Genomic DNA, 20,854 nt, shown 5'->3' with positions numbered 1-20,854 from the left:
ACCAAAACTTTGTTCCATTCTGAGAGTTGGCTCAGACTTTGGTATTATTTGCACCAGGGATTTTGGAAATATTTGTTATCTTCTCTTGGAAGTTTACTTTTCTCTTGATAGTAATCTTGGCTAGAAAATGATAACTGTAAGCTTATCATAATTAACTGATCAGTCTGGGGAATTTGCAAAACAATGAAAAATGCAGCTTTCCATACACCTGGCTTAAATTTATTACCCAAATGTAATATCTCATTTCCAGATAAACCATACAGGGGATTATGGAAACTCTCTGTAACAGGGAGTGGAATATTCTGCATGCTGAAGATCAGCTGAGTTATGTTTTATTGGTGGTTTCTAGAACATTTGGGAATTACTGAAAATATTGAATACATTCTTTCCTAGTGGACATTCTGGACCTCCTGCAATCTTTTACAGTTGTGGATCCTATTTTTCTTTCAAGCTAAAATTCATATTACTATTCTCAGAAATAAGTTGATGCCCGCTTTATTGCTGTTTTGCATAATCTGTCTGAAATCACTGGACAATACTAGTGTTTAAAAAAGGCTGTCAGTTGCTCTGATCTGATGTCAGGATATCAGTCTTTCACAGACTAGGCCAAGCCCATCATAACTGCTTGAGTGCCCCTGTATCTACAGCATCTAACTACTGCTGATTAAAAACTGCAGCAGAGGGGACCGGAAGTGAGAATCCTCTTTCCCTTTCAAGTGCCAGAGAACTACAAACAAGAAAATTATCATTTTGTTGCAGTGGAGTTGTTAATGAACATCAGAGCTGGAGTCAACAAGAAACTGGGGTAGGACAACTGTCAGGGCTCATAACCCACATGCACTTGTGAAATAAATGTTCTCTTAGTCATAAACATTCTTTGCCACTATCTTTAAGCGCCAGTACTAATGAAACTTAAAGTATTTCTTGTGCTCTACTGAAGAGACAGAGGCTTCTGGCTATTTTAACCTGTGTAGCTGGTATGTATGTATGTATGTATTTGTGTAATATTTGTGCTATGCTGGTGATAGATAAACCCAGCATGGGAAGGAGTTTCCAGACTCAGCATGTCCAATCCTCTGCTTGTTATGGCTTTGGACAACCCTATTGATACATTTATCCTATTCCATTTTAAAATAGATTGTTTGCAGTCATTGTGCCCAGGTAAGTCTGTTCTAGAAATTTATTTGTGTGATGGTTGAAAACCAGTCTTCTGATTGCCAGCATAGACAGATTCCCGGCCAGTGGAATGACTGGTTGGTATCTTCTGGCCTTTGCCATTGCTTAAGTAGCTCTAGCTCACAACTACATGTTGTCAACCCCTTGTCCACACTTCCACATTTTTCTTTTGTGTTTCCAACTCAAGAGTCCCAGCTTACAGAAGCAATGGTTCTTACAGATCCCTGAAACTGTCTTCCATGTGATTTCATTCTAGCATTGTGCCTTCATCTTCAAGGTCATCCACATCCCCTTTATGCATCTCCAGCTGTGCTCCTAATTAATGCTCTGTAGTAACTTTGAATGATTTGAGTATTTAATTGGAGTACTTACTATTGCACTTTCTTTGCTGAGACAAATAATGAAAATACCAGATAAAATTAGTCCCCCAGACCCACCCTGAACAAAATCTACAATCTAGCCTTTCCCAGGCCTAGGAGTTAATTCAGACAAATCTATTCTCATCTTACCTGCTAGCCAGTTCTGTCTTGTTTTAGTTCCTATCCTTTTCATTTTGGCTAAAAATTTCCCCAGGGATACTATAAAAGTTTCCTATTTATTTTTTTCTTTTTAAACTAAGTTTCCAGAAGGTTATTTTTGTCCTTTATTTTTGTCTTTAAAAAAATACTTTGTTGAAGGTGGATGTCAGATTAGTTTGACACCATCTGCTTACCCATAATGTATATATGTTATAGTCCATTTATCTTCACGTTTCTGATTTTTCTTTCCTTGAATTTATTGTGAGAGCCTAAGGTTACTACATAGGTTATAGATCTGTATTTTCCAAAATTAGATTACCCCAGAATTCTCATTCTTTCTTTAAGCCTAGCTATTGGATGTTATTCACCAGCTGTATAGCCTCATCCTCTTTTCCCCACCATCAGTTGAATAATTCATTGATATCTTTGCTCCTGAGTTTCAATTTCATATGCCAAGTTTTATATGTTGAGAGCTAAAGTTTAGTCCTTTGCTCATCTGCTTGAGTGCAGCATGGCTTACACCCACCTCAGACATGGCCATTTTCTGATCATTAATTCCTGTCTTGCCTTGCTCATCCCTGTTGATTACAGACATATTTCAGCCTGGTTCAGCCAAGCCCTGTGGGACTGGTTTTACCATGGCCTTTAGAGTCAGACTCTGTTTTAGTGAGTGTTTGGTGATGTGGTAAGTGGATCAGGTGAAGTCAGGGATACCAGGAGAGACTCACAGCTGCTAACTGTTAATGAAGCATCTCCACTCACCTGGGTGCAGTTCCCTTGTCTGATTCTGACAAAACATGAGACTTCATCTCTCTTGTCCTCTCTCTCCTACAGCTGAGGATAGTTATCAAGTAGTGCCCAGAGCTGCTGCTCCTCACAGATCTGAAAATGATGCCCTGCAGTGGTCTTAGTTTGTCTTGGAGTGAGACTGAGTACATTTAATTTATCTGTGTTGTCTTCTCATGTAGATGGAGATTTTATTCAATTTATCATTGTCTTTGGAGTGGCAGGTGGAAACACTCCTCCTTGCCATAATTTGAAAAAAGAGGTGGTTACACCACCTACACAGTGCTTGACATTTGATAACACTTGATGTGCTTGTGATGGTTAATTGGCATTTTTTAAATCAGTGAGAGCAGTCTGAAATGGAACAAGTTCTGATGCATTATGAAAAGAGAACTATGAATAAAGAAACAGGATCCTCAGTTCCTACTCTCTCCTCATGATGATTGTGGCTTTGCAGTGAGCAGCTGAACTGGTAAGAACATCTATGACTTGAAAGTAATTAAGGCTTCTTTGTTAATTAAACAGAAGAAGAAAGATAAGTGACATTTGCAATTGCTGATGGCTTCTTTATGGTAAATGAATTGCCGGATGGTCGGTGTTGATGTTTTCCAGTTGATTTCCTTTGGATTCTTGGCTGGGATTGCAGCAGAGATTATTATTGTCTCACACATCTGCTAGACGATGAGTTTCCATTGTACCTCACTGCTCACAAACACATGAATAACTTCCACATTCACCACTTGTACGTGTGTCACTGCATCAACATGGGAAGAAACATTCCCGTAGGCATAGAGCTCTTGGATATGCTGCATGTGTTTGTTTTTCAAACCAACTGTCCCATCTGTGTGCTCTGTGCCTGTTTTTAATTGAATGTTGAGCAGTGAGGAACACGATTTAAGAAGTATGTTTTCTCTCAGTTTTTAGTGGTTGGGCTGTAACTTCTCTTGAATGATTGAGTCACTTACCTGCCTGCCAGCAAGACATAACATTGCAGGAGTAATGGCATTCTTTGGTGATGCTGTTGGTAACTAAAGGTGTGAGTGTGTTCTTAGTACTTGGTAGTTCTTTGCTAGACTGTTTAGTGTGCATTTCATGTGATGTAGTTTAAGCTTTTCGCATAGAGGCATTCTTTTCCGCCCTGTGCTTTTCTGGGAATCCTAGCATTTATCTGCTGTTGCTACTCTTGTTTGCAACAAGCTGATTGCATTGGGTTTGTGTTGCAAAGTCTTGGTGGCTGGGACCTACAGGGTTGGCTTCTGTGAGAAGCTTTTAGATGCTTCCCAGTGCCACTTGGCTCCAGTATGGACTCACCACTGGCCAAGGCTGAGCCCATCAGCAGCGGTGGTAGCTCCTCTGGGATAAGATATTTAAGAAGGGGGAAAAAACCTGCATGATCACAGCTGGAGAGGGGACTGAGAATATCTGAGAAAAACAGACACCAGGATCAGTGAAGAAGGAAGGGAGGGCTGGGATGTGCTCTGGGTGCTGGAGCAGACGTTGCAGCCCTTGGTGCAGACCATGGTGAGGCAGCTGTTCCACTGCAGCCCACAGAGAGAGATCCACCTGCAGCCTGTGGAAAACCCACACCAGAGCAGATGGATGCAGGAAGGAGGCTGTGACCCCATGGGAAGCCCATCTTGGAGCAGGTTTGCTGGCCAGATTTGTGACCCTGTGGGGGATCCATGCTGGAGGAGTTTGTGAAGAACTGCAGCCCATGGGATGGAGTCATGCTGGAGAAGTTCAAGTAGGACTGTCTTCCAAGGGAGGGTCTCCATGCTGGAGCAGGGGAAGAGTGTGAGGAGTCCTCCCCATGAGGAGGAAAGAGCAGTAGAGCCAACCTGTGATGAACTGACCACAAACACCTATTCCCTGATGCCCTGTGCTGCTCAGGGGAAGGAGGAAGAGAAAATCAGGAATAAAGTTAAGTCCGGGAAGAAGAGAGGGGTGGGGAGAAGGTGTTTTTAAGATTTAGGCTTCATTTCTCATTATCCTACTGTGATTTGATTAGTAATAAATTAAACTAATTTTTCCAAGTTGCATTGTTTTTTCCTGTGACTGGTGAATGATCTCTCCCTGTGCTTATCTCAACCCATGACCCTTTCATAACATTTCTCTCCCCTGCTCAGCTGAGGAGGGCAGTGATCGAGCTGCTTTGGTGAACACTTGGTGTCCAGCTAGGGTCAACCTGCCACACTATTTAGTATTTTCTTTTCTGGAGACACTCCTGTTTGCTAGACTGGAAAAAAGCATTTGTTTCAGAGGTTCCTGTATCCCAGCTGGAAGTGATAAACATTTCAACTCAGCAAGCATGAATGTGTGTGTAAACAGGACGGAGGTGTACTGCAGCAGAGAAAAATTATGTTAAAAGATTTAAACCATGTTTTGTTTAACTCATTATTATCAGTCCCATTTTTCTTTCAGACAGCTTTATAACAAATATGTCAGTAGAATAAATCAAATGTACTACTGTAATGGAGCTGTAGGGGCAGATTTAGCTGTGGCACACTCACCATTTACTATGCTGGAAAGCCTCACAAGCAATGTTTTCAGTGAAGTGTTCCATATTTTCTTTAAGTAGAGAGAAGCATAATTCTAGTAACATCAGAGTTTAGGTTTATTAAAAAATAATGATTAAAGAAAACCTGGAAGTGCTGGTTTGACCTTGAATTTCAATGATTTTTAGGAACATATATCTCTCTACATGCATCCTCATGGCCAGCAAAGAACCAGAATAATATATACTGGAACAAATTTGTACTTGCACAGTGATAGCATCTTTCTTAATCTTGTGCAAATTCTATACAGTTTTGTTGCTAGTTTTACCTGAAAGAATAGTGGTTAACCAACCTGTAAGAGAACACTTTCAACTTTCACATTATTATTTATGAACATCTTTGATAATGTGAATTCTATTGTAGAGCTAAATCCAAATTTTAATGTTTAAAGAAAATACATTTTGTAGGGTTTGGCTTTACCAGTCCCCTTGCATTTATCACTGGAAGTAGAAAGAATTTCAGTGTTGAACTTTTTGCTGTGTTTATGTCCTTAAGCTTTACATTTGTAATTACCCATTCTCTAATACTACCTCTTTTTTGAGAGGGGAGGTGGGGTGAGGGTTGAGCTATGCAGCTGATATTGGTGCTTCTGTGCTTTTTGGGAATAATCTGTAGGAGCAGATCCAAAGGAAGTCCCCTTCCACAGCAAAAGAAGGAAGAGGAGACAGGATGTGGACCCTAAACTGATCAACAACCCATACATCCTTCCTTCCTTTCTTACTTCCCTCCCCATGTTAGTTCTGCATACAATGTGGGATGCAGTAGGATGTCTTTTTTCACCTTGGATTCTTTCCGTGTAACTTTTTTTAGGTTTTGCTATTTAAAATAACATTTACTGTTGCTTCTCCATCGTCAGCAACACGTTCTGCCAACAGCAAATGCTACAAAAATGGGCAAGGCTATATAGACCTGGCTCTGATAGTCCTGTACACTACAAAGGAAAAACAAAATTAGGGTAAAGGCAGGAAAAGATGGGTCATCTGGAAAAGGCAATACAATATTCTATTTGCCTGCTTTGGGTGTTGTTGTCCTGATTCCTTCTGTTTATGTTGTTTGCTGATTGTTTTACCCTATTTTCCTCTTCCTACATTTATGCTCTCTCTCTTCATTGCTTGTGTAAGTTAGTTTTACTGCTTCATGAAGAACAAATATGTTTAATGATCACTTCGTAAAATCAGGGAAATAGGTTTTTTTTTTTTTTTTAGCTAACTACCTGAGATCAAACTCTACATCCTTTATGCCATTGCAAAATATAGCTCAGGTACATGCTGTTTGGAGGGGAGAAGGGCATTAAAACCCAGAGGGCAAGTAAAAAGAGCTCACCTGGGAAGCAATAGGAAATAATATCTTTGGCATCACCTTACCCTGAAGAAAATGTTGTTTAAAAGTCAATTTAAGTTTTAGGGCTTGGCTTACGCAGGAGTTGACAATGGTGGAAGTCAATAGGCACTCATGTGTACTCATAGACAGAAGAGAGCCTCAAAATTACTTTAAAAGTCTAGAGGGAAGGAGAAAATTATTCAGGCTTGGTGGAAGAAGAGAGGTAAAAGCATAATCAGGGAAATAGACAAGACAGACTCTTTCTTAAGGTCTTAAAGATGATGGATGGCTGGAGTGGAGTTGTATAAAATGTGTTTTTTCTGCAAAAGTGATAACTCTTGGGGTATCGCATGTTACACAGGCTCTTATATATCAGGAGCAGCACCTGGCTGGGAGCAGAAGGTAAAAAAGCCTGAGGGGAGAAAAGTGATGTGACCTTGTTTCTGTAAGGATAGGGAAATGAGAAAGTGGTCAAGTATTTGACATGGGGGTGGAAAATGTCAGCCTCGATGCTAAGCTTCACCTGAGCACCTTGATAACAGATAGAAAAACCCAAGCTGACATTGTGCTGAGTTATTTGCATGTCTTTCTCTGAATTGCCTCTGGAGTCTGTCAGCCATGTTTTGTCTTACCAGGAGGGCTCTTTGTGCATTGCAAGGTGCTCTTTTGGGCCTAAAACTCCCATTTTCCTCTCTGCTTCAGTCCATGTTGTTCAATTTTCTCTGAGAGGAACTGGTCCTGCTCTGCATTGACAGGAGAACAACAACACCCAGGCAGCTAAATTCTGTTGTCCTTCTCAATTTCTTTATTGCAAGCTGTCATGATATTACTGCAAGATGGGTGGTATTTGTTTTAATTACCATTTCAGTTGCTGGTGTTAGCGATTAAATAAGACTCTTACCTTTCACGTAAAAATAAATCTTCAGAATTTGTAGGTGTTGAGAAAGAGTTTGAAAATGTGGTAATGTGGTGTGAATTATACTCTAGAGGTTTAAAGGGTAGGAAACAAAGCAGCAAACTTTAACCTCCCCTTTATTTTATTGCTGTTTTAGCATGTGAGGTTGCTGAAAATCCTTTTTCCTTTATCTTTTCTTTTCTGTCCTTTTTTTTTTTTATTTGTTGGTTGCTTTATAATTTTAAGCTACATGGATTGATAATACTGCAGATCAAAAATCACTTCTTCACTTCCAGAAATTTTAATTAGAATTTCCACGTGAACATCTCTGCAGATTTTCAGCAGCCAATTGAGGAAATATAAAGAGAAAGAACATGATTTTTAAATGAATGCTCAGCATTGTTGGATAGCTCTTGAGTTTAAATGTTGATGTTAGTGAAAGCTACAGTCTGTCAGTAAGTAGAGCAGGGCAGTGCTCTGGTTTTTGCATTGTGCAAGCTACTATGTAGATGGACTGCAAACTTGAGAAAATTGGTAAAGTGTTTGCAAGAAGAAGGGATTGTGTCTGTATTATGAATTATGGTGTTTGTTCCAGGACAAAATTCTTTTTTCTTCTTAAATCTTTAAAGGATTGAGTACTAAGCTGTGTTGAACAATGGTGTGCTCATCCAAGGAGAACTGCTGAGTGCATTTAATAATCTTCACTGGTTGTCTCAGCACAGAATGTGCTGATTATAGATAGTGCTGCCTTCAAAAGCATGCTGTTAGCAAGAGCCTTACATTTATTTTGGTAGATCAGATATGCACACTGCTTCAGACACTCTCCCATGTCCAGCTCCTGTTTGGAAAGCAGAATTTCAAGGCGCAGTTGCTCCTTGCTTTGGCCTCTCCCATTGTTTGCTGAGGGGTAATTGCAAATTTTGTATTTTTACTGGACATGGCACTTAGTGTCCTGGTCTAGTTGACGTGGTGGTGTTAGGTCATAGGTTGGACTCAATGGTCTCAGAGGTTTTTTCCAGCCTAATCAATTCTGTGATTCTCTCCTGCTGTTGTAATTGTACTAGACAACTGAACGTGTTCGCCAGGTAAGAGCAAATACTTTTCCTTTTCCTGTCCTATAACCCTCTAATTTATTTATGTGTTTTATTTCAAATGCAGACTTTAGTAACGTGCCTGACATCACATCCAGTTTGAAAAGGAGCAGTACTGATGGCACTCTGGACCAAGTGCCACACAGGGAGAAGACTGATCCACCCTTCAGGGTAAGAAAATGCTTGGCACAACAATCCTTATGAACCAAAAGGCAATGTTGTAGTGTTAATGCTCTGCATTTTGTTGGAAAGAATTTACCATATGGCATTAGCTTGAAAATTTTTTATCCATTTAGGTGCACTTGGAGTTTTGGTATCTTGAGGTTACCCTGACAGGTCAGCATCTACAGCACAGCTGCTGCATCTGCAGGAGCAGTGTGATGGGGGCAAATGGCAAGCAGGTGGAGACTTGTCAAATTCATTCTTCTGTGTGGCTTGAGCCCAGTTCCTGCAGAGAACAGTAAAGCTGCTACAGTTTGCTAATTGATTCAGTTTGTTTTGTCTTCTCTTTATGCTGATATTTCCAGGGCTTACTGATAATGCAGTGACCATAGCAATACTACTATGTCAGTTGTTTTAGACTGGCTACAGGCATGGAGAGGTGCAATGTTCAAGAGACAGTGATTGCCACCCTCTAATTTGGAGACCCTTTATGTGTCTGCAGTTTCTATCTGACATGGCTGGACTAATGGTTTTCCTTCCCTCAGCAAGGGCTTTGGGGGCTGAGGCAGGAATGCCCAGAATTAGTGCCCACCTTCATGCACTGGTCTCCAAAGAGCAGCTTTTTGTCCATTTTGCTCTGAGTCAGGCGAATTGCAACCTGTGTCCAATTGAAGTGCATATTGTTTGGAACCTCCCAACTGCAAGTGTGGGTAGTGTTTTTGAGTTGGTGGCCATGATTTTACCTGGCATTGCCATTCTGACAACAGAGATGTGTTTTTAAATTCTGTTGATGAGTTGGTTGTATCTTCAAGCAAATTTGGGATAACACTTGTGTTAGCACTCTTGCATAACAGGAATGACGTTAGAATTTTTATGGTTTTGGAATATATTACTGTCCTTGGTGGGTTGTATGAAAAATTGGTAGAGATCAGACAGAATGTTAAAACTCAGAAGACTGGAATAGGAAGATACATTGTGCCTTTAACTATACCTGCTGAGGGGAGCTGTCAATCTTACTTTATGAATTACTTCATAACCTACTTCAGTCTTATACTGGTGATTTTATGCCCTTTCCCTAGAGAATAAGGAGAAGCCCAGTGATTGTGGGTCCTCAGCCCAACTCCTGCTGCACAAAGGGATTCCCACAGAAATTATCTGTGCCCTATGTAAGGATTGCTTATGCTTCCCCAAAGTCTTTGCAATCAGACAAGAACAAGCTGGATTTTCTCTCTGTAGGACGCACTGCTCCTTTGAAAGAAGTATTGTGGATTTCTCTGCTCTGCTTGGCTTTAGGACTTCTGCCTGGCTTTAGAAGGCAGGGATCTTTGTGGGAGCATAGCAGAGGTGACCCCAAGGCTTCGGATGATTTGATGGCTGTTTTCACCAGGCCAGGCTCCCCGAGTACCTTGGGGTGCCCTGCTCACCTGGACTATGCAGTGTACCCCATGCACTTTGTGGACATAAATGCTGACCTTCCTGCTGTAGGGGAGGACATTCTGGGGCATCAGCTTTGCCCTAGCAGAAGAACAAAGCCAGTCCTGATTGCCTGTGTCAAATACACCAGGTGCCAGAAAATTAGGGAGAGTTCTGCGAATTTAAATACACAGAGAACAATTGATGTACACTAGTTGTTGCTTTTAATGCACTAAATTTGCTCCAATGCTCTAAATTGCATGCTGCAATTAAAACTCAAAAAAAGAGGGGAAAATAGACAGGTCTGCTCCCTGTCCTCCCTCCAGCCTCAAATTTGTCAGATTCAGCAGTTATTAGGGCTTTTGCATGATTTGCTGAAGTAATTGCCCATTCTGTATTGCAGTGCACTTCTTGAGCTGACATGCAGGTCTGCTAGTGTAATTTTAAAAATTATCTGAGGCTGTCCTGGTTTTGTAGGTACAAGGGTGGAAAACAGCCTGGCGATCAGAGGCAGTCAGACTGCAGCTGTAAACGCGTCTGTGACAGGTCTATAATTTCTGCAAATGGTTTGTAATTGATTGCTGTCTTTCTGTTGGAGGGTGCCTATTACCGTCAGAGCTTTTTTGTCTGACCCTTTTGATATCCCCAATAGATGTAGAAGTAAAGAAAACCCAAACCTAACAGTTAAGTTCAGGTGGTGTACATTGTATGTGCTTTTGTTGTTATGTATAACAGGAATTGAAATTATTTCTGTTTTTATATCTATGATTTGAGACTGCTCATCAGATGAACAATAACTATTGCTAATAAAAGCTTGTTTGAGGAAATTGTGCAGCCTTGAAAAGTGTAGCATCTGGATTTGGGGTTGTGGAATTTTTTTTCCTTTGCCTTCTGTTTCCTGCATGTGCTGCCTTGACCTCCCACGCCTGTGGACACCATTAGTGCAGTAGGCAAGTAGGCGATGCTGCAGAAGGATGGGGGAGAGGAGCTCTGTAAGCACAGCCCTGTGGAGGAGAGGCTGGTGGTGCTGAGAGGTTCTGAGCACAGCCTGGAACAACAGGCAGCAGTTTGGGATTATTTCAGGGGAGACACAGCTAGAGATGCTCACTTTCCAGCTGACAGCAACCGTAGATGTGATTGTTTGGCTCTGAGGGAGCAGGCTCCTTTGAAGTTTGGTTGATTTTTGTCCCATAACATGTAAGTAAATAAAAAAAACAGTCTTAAAGCTTTGGATTTAATAGCTGCATGTCTGATTTCTGGATTTTATGTTTCTTGTTTTGAGCATTTTCATTTGTCTGTTTTTCACTATTTTCTTGATCTCATGCCAAGCTAAGTTTAGGCATCATCTTAACTGAAAGTACAGTGAGGCATTTGAGAAGTGCCTTATAATCTCAAAGAAATATGTCTTTTCTTGCGTGTGTACTACATTCAAACATGCCTTCATTTAGTCAGTCATTCTTGGATTTTTTTTTGTAGACTGGGAAGTGAATGCATTTAGGAGGGCAAGAGAGGCTAGTATCGTTCTGGAAATGGAAGCTGTTCCTTATGTTATAAAATATTATTAAAAATACATGGATATCAAGAACCATCCATTCCAGATGCACATTTGTTCTGACAACTCTCTATTCTCTGGGATACCCCATTTGTACTTTAATACCTTTAATCTTATCTTCAATTTTATTTAACAGGGGTAGATATTATGCTTGTAACACATTGTGCTGAAGTACATTTCTGAACTCTGTTAAAATACTTTTATGTGGCAACAGTGTGTTGTCCTTGCTCTTGTTTCTGGAGTATGTGGATGTTCTGTTGACAGAAGAATATGTGACCTCAGAAAATCTGTGAATTGAGCATGCCTGTCAATGCAATTAAGTTTAGTTATGTTTAATCATTTTGAGAAGTAATTGTCTGTGCTCCTGGTGCTCATTAAATCCTGGTATGTTGGCAGTTGCCAAGAATCAAGCTCTCTTTACATCAAAATAACATGAAGTCAAATGAACAAAAATTGCAACTCTTCCTTTAGCTAGTTGTGATTTCTAATTGCAAACTATATTGGCTAGAAATGTTTTCTCTAGCCCACTGTTTAAGATTAGGTTTAGTAGTCTTTTACTAACTCACTTATCTTTACTTTGTATTTTCAGTGTATTAAAAATAACCTTTTATGAAACATATTTAGAAGGGGAAATTTTACCATATAATTACCTATTATTTTAAGGTCTCTAGAAAGAGACCTGCTGTGATCTGACTCTTGGTTGCTCTAAATCTTTTGAGTGTCATCAGAGAGACACATTTCTGAAATTATATTAAATCTAACAGACATAAAAAAGTAACCTCATATAAATGCATGTCTGAGAAGGGGAAGATGTATTTTCACTTTAAGTATTTTACAGATCATAAGAAAAACCTTAGGGTATACTCTCTGCAAATATTTCACATAACTTTATTATATCCTCCGCTGTATCTTAGAGGTCTTTAAGAAACTCAAGAAACCCAGTAAAAATAGCTAGTGTGATGGCTTTTAATCATTAAAGAAACAGTCAATGAATACTGAATTGTTTTATGGTGGCATCCTCAAAAATTAACATTGCACGTGCAGAAATGGAAGCTGCTGTGTGAGAAACTTTGAATGTTAACAAGAATTGGCTTTTTAAAGAATGGCCAATTGGTTTTACTTTGTAAGGCTTTGAAATGCTTCCATATTTCTTTCAAACAATGAAGGAAAATTGGTCCTGGGAATAAGTTCAATATAGAAATTTGGGGAAATTGCCTTTGCTGTTGCCTCTTGAAATAGTCACTTTACTCTCAGCACGGGTTATTGATCATACATGAATGTGTGTATATGAGGACAAATCTATCCCCCATCATCTCTTATTAAAAAAGAAATCTATACACTGCAGAGACAAACCCCATTTTTTTTCCCTTGAGAATACCATTCTTAATGCAATGAACAGAAGTTACGGTTAAAAATTCTAGAACACCTTTCCCTAGCTTGAGCTTATTTAGATTATCTCAACTAATTAATCTTTCCCTCCTGTTGATGACCATGTTCCCTTTTCCTTCATCTGATAAGGAAATGAGAATTCATGGCAAGTCTGATCAGCAGAGTTCATGACACTTTTGGCAAACACAAACCTGCATCTCCTACAGGATGGAGCATTTTCATCCAATGGTTTCAGCTTTTCATGGGGATGAGGTCTAGGTCAATATGATGGCCCTACTTGAAATACCCATTTTTACAGATATAGCAAACAAAAAGAAAGTAGAAAAAATATGTCCTTGTGTGTTTCAGAAGTCTTGTTCCTGGATGCTTGAGTTTCCTGTGTAATATCAAATCATCCTTGCAGTGTTTTTGAAGCTTGTGTGTTCTGTTTATTGTGGTGCCAATTGTGGCCAGTGCAGTGAGAAGTACATTTCCAGGAAGTTGGCATGTCTGGGACCATGGTGAGAATTCTGGTTTTTGGTTTCCCTGCATGCAGCGCCGCTTTTCGTGTTCAAGGAGCCAACGTGCACATATGCCTGACTTGGGCAGCTGTTCAGGTTTTTTTGTAGCCCTTCCAATCAAAAGTGTATGTGCAATTGAGCAGCTCATTTGCTCATATCTGATGGTGGTCAGGAGGTGTGAAAGCAGAGAGAGACTGGGTCAGAAAGCAAACTCATCTTCCAAGTTTTACATCATGCAGCTACCTTAGGAAGATTCCCAAAACAGTGCTTTGAACAGATGCAAAATACATGTGTTGGGATTTCAAAAAGGAAATCACTCTGTTATCTATTAGCTGATTTCACACAGCTCTTTCTGTAATGAAAATCAGTGAGCATTGTAAAGAGCTTGCTGCTTTTTGCAATTTTGGCCTTTTGTATATACAACATAGCCACAACTGGAAGAGTGGTTTTCATAAGTTGAAGAAATTAGCATTTTGTCTTCAAAATCTCTAAAGCTGATTTCAAAACCCCTCCATTAGTAGCATGACCACAGCCATCAACTTCTGATGCAGAATAATTCAAGGGTAAAAATCCCTAGGTACAATATATATTGAGGTCTAAGTTCAAACCAGGATGAGAGAAAATGTATCTGATTGCTTGTCTGCCTGAATGCTCAGTTGTTAAAGAAAAAAAGCATGGTTTGATTTTTGGGGAGAGGAAGGGGCAACTGTGTTAGTTGCCATGGAATGACAGGAGTGGAAGGTAGTTGGTAATCATTACTCATACTTTCAGTCCAATCCCAACCGAAAATTCATGCAATTGTTCAATGTTTGTGGAAGATTTGAATGGTATTTTTTCTTCCAGAAGAATGCAACTGGATGCTGTTAATGATGTATTCCTATGATTTATCACCTAGAAAACATTGTACATTGTGATCTGTAGCAGATGGGCTTTGGAGTAGTTCGGGGCACTGTTGTTCAAAACACACCCAACTGCTTTCTACTGCTGCTGTCAGTAAATGTAATCCTATTTTTTATATGGATCATATGTTGTTATATATATGAGGTGGTTCATTTATTTATTTTGGTCTGGTGATGACATTCATCCCTCTCAGAGATGAGTATGGGATCACCTGTCTGACTTTGTGTATATAGGCAGTGTACATGAAATAATTTTGTTAAGCAGCCTGTAAAAATTAAAAACCTTGGAAAGGGAATGTTAGTACTAACCAAGTTGTTGAGCTCCACTGAAAGAAAACCTAGCAGAAATGACCAGAAGCTCAACAGAGCCCCATACCCACTTCTTGCATGGAGGCAATTCCAGCTGAATGTCGTGATGGCTTCTCATTAGCTCTGTTTTGCATTGCCTAGGCAGTTCCCACTTGCACAGCATGTCATTAATTGCAGGAGAGCTGTCTGCCTCAAGGTGTACTCAGCATCCATAGGACATGAAGGATTTTTCCTTTATTTTAATAATGAAAACTTCTTTTTAGCAGTTGATGACATCCAAAAGCCTGGGGAGTAGTCTGCAATTAACATCCTTTTTTTTTTTTTTACTTTGTAGGTGGGGGATTAACAACATGGTATCATGTATAGCCTCTGCAATCCAAGTGTCATTTTCTTCCAGATGTGACATGCATTTAGGGAATCTCAGAGCTGACACAGGAAAATAGCATGTTTCTCAGCAGTGGTTTCCTTGATTCATTTGTGCCTGGAGGGGACTGTTCTGCATTGAAAGCATGACAAGCCTGTGGGGAGTTTTGCTAATTATTGTGCTTCCCTTGCAGATCGCCCAGCCTACAGTGACCCTACCAGAGATGGTGGCTCCAGCAGTGTGGACCTGCTGCTGGACCCCTGCTCTCTTCCTGTGCCTTTTGAGAAGGGTATCAGTGAAACTGTGGTCCTTCAGAAGTTTATAAGAATTTTGCAAATTAATCTAATTAATTAGATGAATTATTCAGTGTATTAATCTATCACTCAGAGAAGGCACCAGAACTGGTAGACTACAGGTTACAGAAAGCCTAAACCTACCAGTGAGTGCTGCTGCCCAGTCCTGGATTTCACTTTGTTGTGTTGGTTCTGGAGTTCTGCATCCCCTATGGATGGCCCAAAATTCAAGTGTAAGATCTGTGAGTCTTGGCTAACACAGCAAAGGAGCTGCAAAACCACAAGGCTTAAAGCACGCAAAGTGCTGTACCTAGTGTGAACCTGTAACCAGGTCAGGCTGTGGATGGAGACCTGCTTGTATAATTACTGGTAGGGAGGCACTAGAAAGAGTACTGAAGGGTCTGCACAGTATGTGCAGTTCCTGCATGCAGAGGTGTGATCTTGTGCAGCTTTGTTTTGTGCTGTTACATTGAGGCCCTGGGGCTTAGGGGGAGGGGGTATTTGTTGTCTTTCCTCCAACTGAAGGAAACGTCCTCTCAAAAGTACTGAGACAGCTTTTGGTGTAAAACATACAGATGGTTTTGATCAGGAAAAGAAATTGTGTTGTGTTGATGCTTGCAAATGAAGGAAGCCAGTGGGAGAGGACTTACAACACAGATTTTCTTTGTAGTCATCTGGGAAAAATCCATAAGGCTTACCTGCAGATGAAAAGGGAAGCATATGACAGGGGCCCTGAATATTTGCAACAGGATATGGTTAGCAGTGTCTCTGGAGACAACTGTGATTTCAGTGATGAAGGGCAGGAAGCTGCCTGGAGCCCACCTCTCTGTGCCTCCAAAAGCAGCCCCGGTCACCTGCAGTGCAGGATATGACGCCAGTGTTTCACTTTGCAATGAAAGGCAGAGATATCTAATCACACTTCTGATAGACACAGGGAACTGGGTAACCTCTCTGCCAGCTGCAGAATATTTAGTGGTTTGGTTTTTTTTTATATTAAGGTACTGTTCAGTTGCAGTGTTGACAGTAACATATGTGTTTTTTCCTTGTGATGCAAAAGCATCTAAACCAAATTTGAGTGTGTGCCAAGGTATATGATGTGCCCAGCAGTCACCCATAGCCCACAAAGTCACTTTAAATTTGCACAAAGTTTCAGTATAGGATTTCAGATAAATACTGCATCCTGGACACCATCATAACTTCAATAAAACTTTGATTCCTATTTTGCTCTGTCAGGAACGTGTAATAACAAAGGTAGACCTGAAATACCAAAACTGAAAAATGTCTGCTACCTGCAGCAAATTCTGCAAAATAAAAGGTAACAAAAAGGTACATGAAAGAATGGAAGAGGCAGAAGAATTAAAAAAAAAGAAAAGGTAAGGGGTCAGTTGAGTCAGATGCATAGGGAAGTTCCACCAGACTTTCAGGTTCTGTTACCTGTTGTCTCTTGTTAACATATTGTGAGCAGACATAGACATCCTTTCACACGGTGATTATTTCCTTCTGGGACAGTGGAATTCTCCTGTAGTTCCTAAACAAAGCCTTGCCAAAACCAGGGGAGAGGTTGGTGTAGAGTTCAGAGAATCTATATTTGTCTTTACAGGAGAGTTACTGCATCTTTTAACATTTGGAATGCAGAATGCTGGCTACTAACAAGAACAGATAAGCGTTGCCTTCTCTGCCTCCAGAGGTGTCACACTGCAAAACTGTGTTGTGAAACATGAGTGCAACTGCAAAGATAATATCTCAATGGTTGCTACAGTTTCTAACGCAATACTTGAGAAAAGTTTTTGCATTCAGCACAAAACACTTTGGGTGAGAATGTTGCAAGCAATATTTAAGATGCTTGAAATTTAAAATAAAACAAGAATTCACTTTAAACATTTGGAATGCTAACTGATTTTTTAATCACTGGAATTAAAACAAGTGTCTTCACTGTGGTCAATTATGCTTTGAAAATACATTTTGACGGCATTTTAAAAACCATGTTATTAGTATAATAAGCATGACAGGAAAATATGCAGAAAAATTATCCACCCACAGTTATAAAAAGTAAAAAACAGACTCCCTTTAGATCAGTGCAGAGGTCTGGAGACAAGCTGTATTAATCCTGAGCTTATAATGCTTAGAGAGCACTAACATTGCTCCTGTTAGTGCAGGGTAAGTACATGTATATTTTTAAATATATGTGTCTGCGTGTGTGTCTGCATATGTATGTTGTGTGAGTTACATGAGTTATGCTTCTGTGTCACCAGTGGTCCAGGCTGATGTGACAAAGCAGCCCACAAGAGCTCGGGATTGTCCTGCGGGCAAGCCAGTGTTTCCTTTCATTCAAAGTGTGCACTGATGGAGCAAAATTAGCCTTTTACCTTGATGCTTTTAGGGCAAAAGCAGGATGGGAAATGAACTGGAGGCAGATAAGCACACCTACACATATGGGGACAATAGAGGGAAGCCTGTATTATGAAGGATGTCACTGTTATGGTAACTATCAAGGCTGGTGCCACTGAAATGGAAAGATGAAAACCAGATGTCGGTAAAGGGAATGTGCGTTATTCAAAGTACACAGGAACAAACAACAGGGCTATGTCATTTTTCCAGTGATCTTAAAAATATTTCACAGTGATGGATTTTTTCACTTGTTTTTGAAAAGTGCTTGAGTACTGCTTGTGTGCTTCTAGAGGAAAAGAAAGGCTAAATGAAAAGCATTCATTCATTTGCTTTGCTTTAGTTTGTGTTGTTCCCCTTTTTGATTTGTCCAAGTCCCTCAATAGGAGATGGAAAGATTACTGAAACATAATTGTCTTTTTTCTAATGAATACACATTAAAAAAAAGCTGTTAATTGGTAACATCTTTTAGCTGGCATATGGCTAGCTAATAATGCAGGCTTAATTAGCAAATCTGGGGAAGAATAACTTCCTAATATGGAATTAAAAAGGCCTGTCATTGTTTTTCATCAAGATTGACGATATTGCTTGGACCTGAAATTTAGCAACCTTCTTTTTTTTTTTTTCTCAGTCCCAGTGGATGAGCTGTGTTTTTAGATGTATCTATTAGAAAAAATAGAGCTTGAAAGTGCCACAACTAATGCAGATAGAAAACAAAGAAACAGTAGCTCTCTAGAAAGTATAGTTATACTCTTAATACACTCTATTAATCTTAATCTAGTGACCTGGCTTGTGTTATTTTTAAAATGCCATATGCAGCACTTGAAACTTTTAATTTCCATGAACTACTTACTTAATTTTGTTTCATGTCTTCAGACTTGCTCTGTGGATCCCTGTAATCTGTGGACTACTGCAGAGGCACATACTAATGGTGGATAAGAACAGTAACCATGTACATGCTACACAGCAATCTATGAATTTGGATTTTTAAACCAGACTGTGTGTCCACTGAAAAATGAAATGTTAGGGAGCAGGCAAAACCTCTGTTGCTCCTTCAAGACCATTTCCTCAATTTTCTGTTTACAGTCTTCTCCCCCAGTGACCCTGATATGTCTCCAAGAGGAAGAAAGGGCACAGTCCATCCGCTAAGCAAGAGGTTCCTGCTGCTGTGATGTGTTCTGCATGTCTTATCAGCAGCGTGTTGTTTCAGGGCTCCAGCATCATTTTTCCTCTGATAGGCAGCCTCTCAGTGACTGAGCTGTACAGTTTGGCAAATGCTGAGCTGTCAAGTTGTGCTAATGATTTGGAAAGAGATGGATGTAAGTTTAATTGCAGTAATTAAAGGAGAAAGCTGTGTTATTCCCTTGCTTGTATGAAGGTGAACATCCTTGAAACCTTGGAAGCAGTGCACTCATAACCAAGGATACAGATACCCAGGCTTGGTGTATCATTGGGGTTCGAGAAAAGGGTTTCCTAGGGAGCAGTAGGTGCTGCCAAGGGCAGTGTTGAATGAAGCCTTACAGCTCAGCTTCATTGCACTCAACGAGTGCTGTGATAGGGGCAACATGGGAGTTGATGTGTTTTATTATGCCACTGGTGTAGTTCTCCGTTTATTAATGAATTGCTTGTCAGTCTTTTATCTCTTCAGTTCAGTGTTGTCATGTCCTATAATGTTTTATTTAAAGCTGCATTGTTCTTAGAGTAATCTATCTGTAGACCCAAATGGTTTTGTATAAATATGTCACCATCAGAACTCTTACTTTCAAGCCTGAATTTATTAGTGAGCTCATTTTAAATTTCTTTTTATTGATGTAATTATGGCTAAAAAGTTCAAACAAAGGACAAGCATAATTATATAAAAAAATCATCGAGAGAGCTGCCTATTTGTTTTTCATTTTATCATTGTAAGAGCATTTGTATGCCTCAACATTTAGCAGCATATACCCTTGACAGAACATCAGTGCTATTGACAAATTATGCTGACCTTCAGGGCAGTCAGCACCCTCTAGATATTTTTAGGTATTTGGCTAACTTTCTCAAAGCACCTGATGTTTTGTTTATGCAGTAAATTTCACAGGCAGGGAGGCAGGTATATTTCTGGGGAGATCAAACCCATCTTCCCTTGTCATAACTGAACTTTGTCCTGCACTCACCACATCAAGCTATTTATAAAAAAACCTTCTCATCTAGCATGTTTTTCCTTCATTTGTAGCAATAAAGGGAGGCATGGCAGGTCTGTCTGTACTCTCAAACGCTGCTTAGCCTCCTCTTACTGGGATGTTGTCAGCATCTTTGATTTTTGGGTAATTGGCACAAAAGAGAAACTGGTGCAGCTGAGCTCAGAGGGAAGGTGTGTTTGTGGGGGATCACAACATCCGCGGCTTCCTTCCGAGGGCTCTTTCCTTTGGCAAAGTTTGCGCTCCCGAGCCGCAATGCCCGCCTTCAGGAGGAGTAAAGCCAGAGCTAAGAGTTTGGCGCTGGCTCGCAAGACCCAGCAGCAGGCAGCAGCAGCTTACGGCTCCCTGCACAGGATGCTCTCCGTGGTGAGTTCTGCAGCTTCAGCCGGGGTGCTGCTTAATTAGGCTGGGGCTGGGGTCAGGATGGGGCTGCAGGAGCATCCAGGCTGCCTGTGCCTAATAAATAATGACAGTCCCAGCATTAGTCATCAAATGATGGATTCTCACAGTGTGTAGTTGGGGGCTGAGTTTGTACCAGTGCTCTGCATGGGAAAAGGGTTGGGGTTTCTGAAGTTTGGGGGAGGGAAGGGTGGGTTGGTTGCCTGCACTGTTTGCTGCTGGGCTCGAGCAAATTGTTATTTCTTGCATCTCTCAGAGAAAGGACTAAGTAAGATCCCTATTTTGACAAGAAGTGGGAAGGTTTTAAAAAGATTCCTCATGGAAATTTGGAAATAACTGCAGCATGAATATTTTAACTGTTTCTCTGCTTTTTCAGAATCAAGTAAGTATTGTGGAAATAGGGAGGGGAAAATATGATCTTTAATCAAGGTAAAGATGGCAAAATATATGTATTACACAGATGGCTGTATATATGTATATATATGTGTGTATATATATATATGTACATGTATATATGTATATATGTGTTACACAGGTTGCAGAAAAATACCATGAGCCTCCTGCATTAAAAATTGACAACATCGGGATAAGGACCTGGGGTAGGAAGAACTGACAGCTTTTTACAAAATCAGAGTTTGGGAAAATTTTTATTGTGTGCTTTGATGTTGCTT

At 40.2% G+C, this 20,854-nt stretch overlaps 1 protein-coding gene across 5 annotated transcripts in view; it reads left to right on the top strand.

The window, feature by feature from the left end:
* TIAM2 (TIAM Rac1 associated GEF 2) overlaps window positions 1-20,854 on the top strand; it is an 88,150-nt gene that overhangs the window by 48,749 nt on the left and 18,547 nt on the right. The window contains exons 1-2 of one of the 5 annotated variants that reach the window (XM_054280320.1): window positions 8,085-8,157; window positions 8,409-8,512. Coding sequence is in view for 2 of the 5 variants with exons in the window: in XM_054280321.1 (XP_054136296.1) it covers window positions 8,409-8,512 (104 nt within the window). In the remaining 3 variants the exon portion in view is untranslated. Of the gene's footprint in view, window positions 1-8,084; window positions 8,336-8,408; window positions 8,513-10,899; window positions 11,114-20,097; window positions 20,151-20,854 lie in introns of those variants that run through there. The other 4 variants (XM_054280319.1, XM_054280321.1, XM_054280318.1 and 1 more) reach the window with 4 other exon arrangements.

This window comes from Melozone crissalis, unplaced genomic scaffold (genome assembly GCF_028551555.1).
Source record: "Melozone crissalis strain CALT ecotype California unplaced genomic scaffold, PUWL_Pcris_2 ptg000027l_1, whole genome shotgun sequence".
Lineage (NCBI taxonomy): Eukaryota > Metazoa > Chordata > Aves > Passeriformes > Passerellidae > Melozone > Melozone crissalis.
Note: the sequence above shows the minus strand (reverse complement) of the source record. Positions and strands in the feature narration are given on the sequence as shown.